A 12,576-nucleotide genomic window follows, 5' to 3' on the forward strand; every position below is an offset into this window, starting at 1 on the left:
ATAGTGAGACAGACATAGTGAAATATTTGTGATGAGATTGGAGGCACAAGATAGAGGGAGAGAGTGGATAAGGACAGTCAATGGCGCGAAGTCCCCGCCAGCATCTCCAGCACTCGATCCACACCAATCGGAGCATCGTGTTAGGTTAGTTGCGACACGCACATACTTTTGCATATTGTAGCGCAATCTAGTTGGAGGCTTAGGGTCTTTTTGTTGTGGCTCACAGCTTGGTGTGGCTACTACGTGGTGGGCTAGCCCAGACCCGTGGGCTTACTCCCTCACGGCCCGAAGCACGGTTCTCGTTAAACCCCAGCTCGGGTACGTGACAGACAGACACCGCTCCTCATGTGAATATTGTGCTGCAGACCGTTGGAGCAGGAATAGTCGGGACGGTACGTGATGATAGAGAACAGACCAGTAATATTTTGTACGGAGTGGTGGAGACTTCCACTGTCCTGTCATGTGGCAGGACTCAGTCTACACCCACTTCCTCCACTCCCCACGAATATAATATTTGCGACTCCTCGGGTCCTGACTGGTGGCTCACTACCCGCAACCTTCTCCTCCCACTCCCCACATATGCACTGGTCTGTCTCACACCACTGGTCCGCGTCCACTCTCCACGCAAATTCATGTCTGTCTCACTACCCCACTCCTCCATCTCCACAAATTCACTGTCTGTCTCACTACCCCACTCCACACTCCCACAAGTATGCACTGTCTGTCTCACTACCCCACTCCCCACTCTCCCACGATATTCACTGTCTGTCTCACTACCCCACTCCTCCACTCCCACAATATGCACTCTGCTGTCCTGTCTCACATATTCCACTCTTCCCCACTCCCCACAATATGCACTGTCTGTCTCACTACCCCACTCCCTCCACTTCTCCACATATTCACTGTCTGTCTCACTACCCCACTCCTCCACCCCCACAAATATGCACTGTCTGTTCACTACCCACTCCTCCACTCCCACAATATGCACTGTTTCTGTCTCACTTTACCCCACTCCTCCACTCCCCACAATGATGCACTGTCTGTCTCACTACCCCACTCCTCCACTCCCCACATATGCACTGTTCTGTCTCACTACCCACTCCTCCACTCTCCACAATATTCACTGTCTGTCGCACTACCCCACTCCTCCACTCTCCACAATATTCACTGTCTGTTCCACTACCCCACTCCTCCACTCTCCACAATATTCCACTGTCTTGTCTCACAACCCACTTCCCCACTCCCCACAATATGCACTGTCTGTCTCACTACCCCACTCCCCACTCCCCACAATAGCACTGTCTGTCTCACTACCCCACTCCTCCACTCCCCACAATATGCACTGTCTGTCTCACTACCCCACTCCTCCACTCCCACAATATTTCACTCTGTCTTCTCACTACCCCACCTCCTCCACTCTCCACAATATTCACTGTCTGTCTCACTACCCCACTCCTCCACTCTCCACAATATTAACTGTCTGTCTCACTACCCCACTCCTCCACTCCCCACAATATGCACTGTTCTGTCTACTACCCCACTCCTCCACTCTCCACAATATTCACTGTCTGTCTCACTACCCCACTCCTCCACTCTCCACAATATTGCACTGTCTGTCTCACTACCCCACTCCTCCACTCCCCACAATATGCACTGTCTTGTCTCACTTACCCACTCCTCCACTCTCCACAATATTCACTGTCTGTCTCACTACCCCACTCCTCCACTCCCCCCAATATTCACTGTGTTGTCTCACTACCCGCACTCCTCCACTCCCCACAATATGCACTGTTCTGTCTCACTACCCCACTCCTCCAGCTCCCCAACAATATTCACTGTCTGTCTCACTACCCCACTCCTCCACTCCCCACAATATTCACTGTCTGTCTCACTACCCCCACTCCTCCACTCTCCACAATATGCACTGTCTGTCTCACTACCCCACTCCTCCACTCCCCACAATATGCACTGTCTGTCTCACTACCCCACTCTCCACTCCCCCACAATATGCACTGTCTGTCTCACTACCCCCACTCCACACTCTCCCACAATATGCACTGTCTGTCTCACTACCCCACTCTCCACTCCCCACAATTGACACTGTTCTGTCTCACTACCCCACTCCTCCACTCCCCACAATATGCACTGTCTGTCTCACTACCCCACTCTCCACTCTCCACAATATAGCACTGTTTGCTCTCACTACCCCACTCTCCACTCCCCACCATATTCACTGTCTGTTCCACTTACCCCACTCCTCCACTCTCCACAATATTCACTGTCTGTCACACTACCCCACTCCTCCACTCTCCCACAATATTCATGTCTGTTCACACTTACCCAACTCTCCACTCTCCACCCACAATATTCACTGTCTGTCACACTACCCCACTCATCCACTCCCCACAATATTCACAACACACGCTGATGCTCCACTGTCTTAACCTAGAGGCTCTACTATATAGTCCTTGAAGATCACAAGCTCTCCTATAGTTAGATCGACAGTTTCCGTTTGCTCAAAACTACGACACTATTTCTTACTGCTTACCCTCTGTCTCTGCCCCTCTACCCACAACCAACCACATATTCACAATGGCATCACGGTTAACTTAATGATTTGGGGAAATTGAACATTATCTTGTCAGCTTTAAGTGATAAGCTGAAGAAAAACAAAACTGGCTTGATTTATCAACTCTTATAGTGCCATTAGTATTCAGTCATACTATGTGCTGCCTGCTGTCAGTCGTGGTCATAAAAACATGGTCCAGCTGCACAGAGATCAAACCAAGTTTGCGCTTTATACTGTATCTGTGTTTCTCTGGTGATGCCAGATAGCAACTATTTTATTTTGTCAAGCCTCCTTAGGCTCCAGAGCCGAAGTGCTCTGAATGTGTGTAGGTGAACTCCAGATCCAGGTACAATGGCTTTATCATAGTATACACTACCCCCATAGTATACACTACCCCCACATAGTATACACTCCTCTTGCTTCCTCAGTACAGAGCTACATGCTAAGCACCATTCATCTTATGCTTGTGAGGTGATGTGAGTGCACAGTCTCCCCTGTTTTACCTCCCTCACTCTACCTACCGTTTTTAAATTGCTTTACACCTTTATGTTTTGCTATTTGTTTTGCTCGTTCTCACGTCACACCCCCATTCCATTCCAGCCCAGTGCGCCCCCAGCCCCCTCGCCTCCCCGACCAGCCTGGCCCCTCCCCCCTCCTCCACTGGCTTCTCCGACTCCGCCCACATCATGAAGGTGTGAGTCTGTGAAGGTGAGTCCCCGCTCACCAACCACACTTACCTCCCCCATTAAGCCCCCACTCCCCATTAACCCCTCGCTGGTTGCCGTACCTCCTACCTCTCCTGGTTTGGGCAGGGCTCTCTGTTTTTCCCTCAGGTGATGTCTTGACCAATGGCAGCAGGTGGACATCAAGGAATCTTTTATTGTTACCTTTTATTACTATCTGCTTTGCTCAATTGTTTTACTAACTGGAAACAAGTTCAGAATGCACTCAATGGCCAGTGCTAACATCAGATTTTTGCTAAGTATACCAAAATAAACACACACCAATAGTATATTACTACCAGTCCTTTTCCATATACTGTACTCATTTTAAGGTACGGAAACCGTCAATCAATACAGATATAGCAGTGAACTATCCTTTTAAGATTTATGACAGTTAATATTAATATCACAGGMTCAGATCAGTGGGGCTAAGCTGTTATTACTATTATCACGAGGTCAGATTAGTGGGACTAAGCTGTTATTACTATTATCACAGGGTCAGATCAGTGTGGATAAGCTGTTATTACTATTATCACAAGGTCAGATCAGTGTGGATAAGCTGTTATTACTATTATCACAAGGGTTAATATTCAGTATGTATAAGCTGTTATTACTATTATCACAGTGTCAGATCAGTGTGGACAAGCTGTTATTACTATTATCACATGGTCAGATCAGTGTGGATAAGCTGTTATTACTATTATCACAGTGTCAGATCAGTGTGGATAAGCTGTTATTACTATTATCACGAGGTCAGATCAGTATGGATAAGCTGTTATTACTATTATCACAGGGTCAGATCAGTGTGGATAAGCTGTTATTACTATTATCACAGTGTCAGATCAGTGTGGATAAGCTGTTATTACTATTATCACAGGGTCAGATCAGTATGGATAAGCTGTTATTTCTATTATCACAGTGTCAGATCAGTATGGATAAGCTGTTTATTACTATTATCACAGGTAATATCAGTATGGATAAGCTGTTATTACTATTATCACAGTGTCAGATCGTATGGATAGCTGTTATTACTATTATCACAGGGTCAGATCAGTATGGATAGCTGTTATTACTATTATCACAGTGTCAGATCAGTGTGGACAAGCTGTTATTACTATTATCACATGGTCAGATCAGTGTGGATAAGCTGTTATACTATTATCACAGTGTCAGATCAGTTGGATGAGCTGTTATTACTATTATCACGAGGTCAGATCAGTATGGATAAGCTGTTATTACTATTATCACAGGTCAGATCAGTGTGGATAAGCTGTTTTACTATTATCACAGTGTCAGATCAGTGTGGATAAGCTGTTATTACTATTATCACAGGGTCAGATCAGTATGGATAAGCTGTTATTTCTATTATCACAGTGTCAGATCAGTATGGATACGCTGTTATTACTATTATCACGAGGTCAGATCAGTATGGATAAGCTGTTATTACTATTATCACGAGGTCAGATCAGTATGGATAAGCTGTATTACTATTATCACAGGTCAGATCAGTATGGATAAGCTGTTATTACTATTATCACAGGGTCAGATCAGTATGGATAAGCTGTTATTACTATTATCACAGTGTCAGATCAGTATGGATAAGCTGTTATTACTATTATCACATGGTCAGATCAGTGTGGATAAGCTGTTATTACTATTATCACATGGTCAGATCAGTGGGGCTAAGCTGTTAGTACTGACAACACTCAGTGGTTTGGTCTCTGCATGCCTCATGTTGCTCTAGGTGTGTCCTAAATGGCACCCCATTCCCCATTTTGTCCAGAGGCCTATGGGACTAGGGTGGCATTTGGGATACAGACTCTATTTTTCTGCCTTGGACCAGTCAATTTAGAGCTCTACACGTTGAATAAAGCCAGGCTGCCACATCCAACACATATTCAGCAATGAACCCAAGTAATGATAAACTGCTGTTTCAGACTTTGAAGCTAACAGACATCACATTCAACTAATAAGAAGAGGATCACTCTTACTGTCAGCACTTTAGTTTAATCATATCATGTGTACAGACTCGGATGAATACCAGATATTTGAGTTAGTTTAAATATTGAGGGATCGACACTGGGTGGTTGCGACGGTAATGCAACCATAATCTTTATAAGCCCTCCAGAAGACATTCTTGTCATTTCTGGTCAAGAAATCAAACCTCAAAAACTACACTGATTTATTTCCCTTTCATTGTGTTTGGCAAAAACAACTCAAGATATCCGCCTTACTTTTAAACATTGGCAGGATCACACATGGCCCTTACAAAAGCCAAATGCACAAATTGAATGCAGACGTACACCAATGGCACAAGACTGCAATGCCTAAATAGACCTTGAAGTCCATGGGTAGTATCTTTGGTTCTGCCTGGTTTATGATGTTCAGGGTCTATTGTCCATATACTCACACCAAACATACTTCCGTGACTTTCTATGGTCATTGTTGTTGTTTACAAGCTGATAAATCAGCACATTTCCTAAGACCATTGTGGACTTGTTTTACCCAAAATTACAACTATGCAGGAAAAGTATGTTAGCTGGAAAATTACTCAAGTTGATGTTGCACTGCGACTTTCTTGGCCTGGTTGTGACAACTATTGAATCCCTTCAATAACCACTCTCCCACATAACAGGGGCACTTCCTGTACTGTGCGACAGGATTCTCAGCTGTGATTGGTTCAAACTGGCCTGGAGCGGTTGACCAAAATGAGGCAGCATAGAGAGTTGTCCTGCTGTCAAATTAGCATTTAAAGTCACACGAAGACATAACAGAATGGGATCTCATATGAGTTCGGATGCATTTCCTTTCCTTGCTTTCAGTTTTCATTGTGTCTCTGTTTGAATGTTTTGTAAGAGTTTTACTGGAGTTAAAGTGTATTCTCTCTCTCTCCTTCCCGTCCTCCCTCTATCTATCACTGTCTCTATCTCTGTGTCTATCTCTGTGTCTATCTCTGTCTCTAACTTTGTCTCTGTGTCTATCTGTCTCTATCTCTGTGTCTGTCTCTGTGTCTCTCTGTGTCTATCTCTGTGTCTATTTCTGTGTTTATCTATGTGTATATCTCTGTGTCTATCTCTGTGCATATGTATGTATCTATCTCTGTCTCTATCTCTGTGTCTATCTCTGTGTCTATCACTGTGTCTCTCTGTGTCTATCTCTGTGTCTATCTCTGCATCTAACTCTGCGTCTATCTCTGTCGCTGTCTCTATCTCTGTCTCTATCTCTGTCTCTATTCCTGTCTCTATCTCTGTCTCTATCTCTGTCTCTATTCCTGTGTCTATCTCTATCCCTCTCTCCCTTTCTCCCTTTTTCATTTCTAGCTCAAGCACTGGCTGCCGTTAAGTTTGATGGAGCATCCTTCTGAGGATCCACTGGAATATAAAGAATAAGCCCAAAGAAACTGGTTTTGTTTAGTCTCTGACCGTACGCCTGCCGGTGTATAAACCCAACGACCTCCACAACAACACAACAGGAAAAAGGAAGCTGTCACAGGAAGTCTGGAAAGTTGGCCACCTGAGGACGTCTTCAAGCCAAACAGACTAATGATGGAGTAACTTAAACTTAATGTCCACACCTCCCACCCACCCCAGGGGCTGCTATAACAGCATCCTCCACTCTCCTTCTGTCAATGACCACATTTACACTCTTCCTCTCAGCCTAGGCCTGGTAGAAAATAGCTTCTCTATGAGGGCAGGAAAAGCAAACAAAACAAAAGCAAATTCACAATTTTGGGTGTACACAATTTTTTGATGCAGCATCTGAAGCTACTAAACTAGCCATAGAGCATAGGGTGTATACAGTACATTACTCATAGGGTGTATACAGTACATTACTCATAGCGGTGTATACAGTACATTACTCATAGGGTGTATACAGTACATTACTCATAGGGTGTATACAGTACATTACTCATAGGGTGTATACAGTACATTACTCTAACATGGTCTCCGCCATGCTAAACAGACAGTCAGACAGTGTTTCTCTGTTACTCAGCTCAGAACGGTATCTGCTATGGAAAGATTAGAAGTACCACAGAGACTAGAAGCCAAGGACAGTAGAGTTTTGTGACTGAACGGTTCAGGAGAGCACTTATTGTACGTGATGCACAGATCTCAGTTAAGATGATTAGGGAAGAGGACTGGCTGAGCTGGACTTCAGGAAGAAGGTAGGAAGGTTTTTATTGGTGCAGAGAGTAGTAGAACAAATCAGAGACTGATGTGTTTAGTGTAACAGAAAAAGGTCACAGAGGAGAAGGAGGTGAACGGAGGGTGGTTCAAGAACCATAAAGAGATAAAAGTAGCAACAGTAACAGAAGGTACCAGAACAGAATACGGCATCTTAAGAGCAATGTGGTCTTCTCTCTATTTGACTCCTGGGTCATGTAGTCTTGTTTCTGATTGGCCCCTGGGTCATTGTCTCTAACTCAGTTAAACAGCCCTTGACCCTCAGAGGCCAGTAGCGGGAGAGCTGTACTGCATGCAAGCAAAGTGTCACACACATACACACACACACACACCATTCTTTCCCACCTCAATCCACTGGTGTCAGGGCATGGGTGTACAGCAGTGCGTGATGAGCCACCCCCCCCTATTCCTTTCCAACCCTCTCATCCCAGGTCAGGAACACACCTGTTGAACACTTACCTGACCCACTGTGCCTGCCTCCCAGCCCCTTCTCCAGGCTTGGCTACCCCCTTCGGTTCCCTCTTCTGTCTACACCCCGAGCTTGTTGGAACCTGTATGTGTATGTGTGTGACTGTCTACAGGAAGACCCATTCTGACTCTGGTAACTGTGAATCTAGATGTGAGTAAAGCCCAACCACCTTTAGCAATAAAGCCACTGTCTTCTCTTACTCCTCTCATTGCTAGGACCTTTCTTCAGTGGTACAGTACGTCAATAGCTAAATGTCTGGATAAAATCCATGCATACAGTAGCAGTCAAAAGTTTGGACACACCTACTCATCCCAGGGTTTTTCTTTATTTGTACTATTTTCTACATTGTAGAATAATAGAGAAGATATCAAAACTATGAAATAACACATATGGAATCATGTAGTAACCAAAAAAGTGTTAAACAAATCAAAATATATTTTATATTTGAGATTCTTCAAAACAGCCACCCTTTGCATTGATGACAGCTTTGCACACTCTTGGCATTCTCTACACCAGCTTCATGAGGTAATCACCTGGAATGCACTTAAATGAACAGGTTTGCCTTGTTAAAAGTTAATTTGTGGAATTTCTTCCCTTCTTAATGCGTTTGAGCCAAAGTTGTGTTGTGACAAGGTAGGGTTGGAATATAGAAGATTGTTTGGTAAAAGACCAAGTCCATATTAACTCAAGAAGATCTCAAATAAGCAAAGAGAAACGACAGGCCATCATTACTTTAAGACATGAAGGTCAGTCAATCCGGAAACTGTTAAGAACTTTGAAGTTTCTTCAAGTGCAGTTGCAAAAATCATCAAGCACTATGATGAAACTGGCTCTCATGAGGACCGCCACAGGAAAGGAAGACCCAGAGTTACCTCTGCTGCAGAGGATAAGTTCATTAGAGTTACCAGCAGCTCAAATAAATGCTTCACAGTGTTCAAGTAACAGACACATCTCAACATCAACTGTTCAGAGGAGAATCAGATCTTCGTGGTCGAATTGCTGCAAATAAACCACTACTAAAGGACACCAATAAGAAGAAGAGACTTGCTTGGTCCAAGAAACACGATCAATGGACATTAGACCGGTGGAAATCTGTCCTTTGCTCAGATCAGTACAAACATGCGATTCTGGTTCCAACCGCTGTGTCTTTGTGAGATGCAGAGTAGGTGAACGGATGATATCCCAATGTGTGGTTCCCACCATGAAGAATGGAGGAGGTGTGATGGTGTGGAGGTGCTTTGCTGGTGACTCAGTGATTTATTTAGAATTCAAGGTACACTTAACCAGCATGGCTACCACAGCATTGTGCAGCAATACACCATCCCATCTGGTTTGCGCTTAGTGGGACTATCATTTGTTTTTCAACAGGACAATGACACAAAACACACCTCCAGGCTGTGTAAGGGCTATTTGACCAAGAAGGAGAGTGATGGAGTGCTGCATCAGATGACCTGGTCTCCACAATCCAGGTGAAGCAGGTTGAGAGAATGCCAAGAGTGTGCAAAGCTGTCATCAAGGCAAAGGGTGGCTACTTTGAAGAATCTAAAATCTAAAATAAATAAAACATTTTATAACACATTTTTTGTTACTACATGATTCCATATGTGTTATTTCATAGTTTTGATATCTTCACTATTATTCTACAATGAAGAAAATATTAAAAATAAAGAAAAACCTTTGAATGAGTAGGTGTGTCCAAACTTTTGACTGGTACTGTACATATACAGGTATATAAATATATATACATACAGTACAGTATAAAGTATGTGGAAAGATGTCAGTGGAAAAAAGAAGTGGCCTTAGAATTGTAAGTCTGCTAGTTGGAACACTTGTGTTAAGATGGGCCAGCAACTTGCATCACAGCCAGCTTACAGTGCATAAATATCAGAAAACAAAATGCATCCTACATGTATCATATCCCTAATATTAAACAGTGCCATGATGAAGTCTGAAGCTATTTTAGCATATAGAGATGGTTTATCTTGTCATTCTGATCAGACAGATAAACAGATAGAGATATCCTGGTAAGGGTTGGAGGAAAGGAATTCTATCTGGAGTGAAGGACGTTTAATGGTGCAGTAATGTGCCCTATTCTGCTTCTACTGCGTTCCTCCCATGCAAGTTGTTGACCCATCCTTTGTATTTGGTCTGTCTCTCTTGACACAAAATCTGTTTGTCAGTTTGTCAGTCGATCACTGTCAGCGTCTCCAGATTTAACCTGTGGCCTTTGCGAAAGTCCAGCCCTTTTTATTGCCTTTCATTCATTCCTCCCTCCATCACTATCCACCCATCTCTCCCTCGTCTCTTTTTCCCTCCATCCCTCCCTCTGTTTCTCTCTCTTTGTCATATTGGCTCAAGAGGTAATGTTGTGTCTGTACAGAAAGACATGTTTCTTCAGACCAGCCAAGATGTTTGATGGTACGTGAAACGTGTAAACACAAAGCAGATTATCAATCTCACAAAGCAAAAATCAACAGGTCTGAGGAAAATAGTTATATTTTTTCTTGTTTTGAGAAAGGGAAAAATATGGTCAAAAAGATGCACAACATATTTTTTTAGACACATGGGTATTTGATGATTAAAATAAGATTTCAGCCAACAGGTTACATTTTTAACAAGTAATCAGGAATGTTTAGAATTTTTTACGACATTGGGGAACAATTGTTGCAGAAATATTTTATTTAGGCTATTTATTGCTTTTAAGAATTGATTTTGGAAATGGTTGATTTTGGTTGATTTTGAAAATATAGGTATTTTTGGAACAATTGGCATCAGATGTGTTGAGAAATACAAAACAGCCAAATAAGMGMTGTCCAATATTTGATAACAAATGAAGCATTTATGGCTAATAATGATGTGGAGAGATTTAGCACATTGGTCAATGTACATATTTCTTATTTGAACTACGTATATCTTAATAATAACATTAACTGTTACTATTTTGGGGAAATACACAAACTGCTTGAACTATGCAAATAAAAAAGTGAAAAACCATATGCTTGCTTAGGAAAACCTTCTTGCAATAAAGTGAATGTATACAATAAAGTATGTTTTACTCTTTAGATGCTTTCGGAATATTCACGCTGTACTTTATAACAAAAATTATTATCGTAATCATTGATATTATTAGCGTTATTGTTTTGATCATAATATTGATGTTGACTAGGCCTATCACTGCCAAAATAATCACACTACTGAGATTGATTGCTCACCTTTTTGTCTGTTATATTAATAGACCTTTACTTAAAATAACATAAGGACTCTGTTATATAATATCATGTGTATGTCCGGATAAATAAACCTGATGATATCATGTAGACTTTGAAGACTGACTGGATTTGTGGAAAACACTGTATCAACTGTCACTTGACTTTCAGAATTTCTTTGAAACTTTCTCTTCTGCATCTCGGACACATTTGACTGACAGATTATCACCATGGATTGTAAATAAGAATTTGTTCTTAACTGACTTGCCTAGTTAAATAAAGGTTAAAAAAATATATAAATACTCGATTAAACACAGAGGTCAATCTTCGTTGCTTCGCATGGGGAACACTTTCTGGATTATGCTATGGTCAAGAGCCTACTACTATACTTCACAGGGAACTCCTCTATTAAAATATATTTTAATTTCTATAAGGTAAAGCTATCTGGCATCTGTTTGTTCTTATTGACATTGGTAGCCTAGTGGTAGAGTTTAGAAAAGCAACAAAGCAACTTGGTCATCTTTTATGCCACAAACAATTAGATCTTTTACTAATGAAGTAAGATGCAGGCTGTTGAGAGAGGCGGATCTCACATTGACTAAAGCTATGATGTGTGTCATGCCAGTGAAATTACATCCAGTCCGGTTAAAATGCTCAATGAGGAAATTGAAGTACACAAGATAAAAAGTGTACAGTGTTGGCCAAAAGTTTTGAAAATGATACAAATATACATTTCCATAAAGTTTGCTGCTTCAGTGTCTTTAGATATTTTTGTCAGATGTTACTATGGAATACAGAAGTATAATTACAAGCATTTCATAAGTGTCAAAGGCTTTTATTGACAATTACATGAAGTTGATGCAAAGAGTCAATATTTACAGTGTTGACCCTTCTTTTTCAAGAACTCTGCAATCCGCCCTGGCATGCTATCAATTAACTTCTGGGCCACATCCTGACTGATGGCAGCCCATTCTTGCATAATCAATGCTTGGAGTTTGTCAGAATTTGTGGGGTTTTGTTTGTCCCGCCTCTTGAGGATTGACCACAAGTTCTCAATGGGATTAAGGTCTGGGGAGTTTCCTGGCCATTGTCGTGTCTTTGGCTATGCCGGATTAAGTGATATGACATGCTATTCTCTAAAATCCTTTCTCCGAAATTAATATTACCTGATTGAGCTAATCATGTAAATGTATTTAACTAGAGAGTCGGGGCACCACAAAATAATATTTATAGAGCTGTTATCTTCCGAATAAACTCTTAAAGACCTAGTAATATTTTACATCAATAGCAGTCAATATTAATCGTCACCTTAACGTTGTAAATTATTGGTTATCTTCATGAACCCTGGCTAACAAGTTGAATCAGCAATACAAAATTGGGTTTAATTATTTATTTACTAAATACCTAACTAATCACACAGAATTAC

The 12,576-nt window shown here is 41.9% G+C and overlaps 1 protein-coding gene across 1 annotated transcript in view; it reads left to right on the plus strand.

Annotated features, from left to right (window-relative positions):
* Positions 1-11,263, plus strand: part of LOC111970341 (pleckstrin homology domain-containing family A member 6-like) — a 53,882-nt gene extending 42,619 nt beyond the window's left edge. Inside the window, exons 18-19 of the mRNA XM_070445719.1 lie at positions 3,170-3,277; positions 6,612-11,263. Of these exons, the coding sequence (XP_070301820.1) occupies positions 3,170-3,267 (98 nt within the window). The 3' untranslated portion in view covers positions 3,268-3,277; positions 6,612-11,263. The remainder of the gene's footprint in view (positions 1-3,169; positions 3,278-6,611) is intronic.
* Positions 11,264-12,576: the final 1,313 nt, after the last annotated feature.

This window comes from Salvelinus sp. IW2-2015, linkage group LG11 (genome assembly GCF_002910315.2).
Source record: "Salvelinus sp. IW2-2015 linkage group LG11, ASM291031v2, whole genome shotgun sequence".
Taxonomy (NCBI): Eukaryota; Metazoa; Chordata; class Actinopteri; order Salmoniformes; family Salmonidae; genus Salvelinus; species Salvelinus sp. IW2-2015.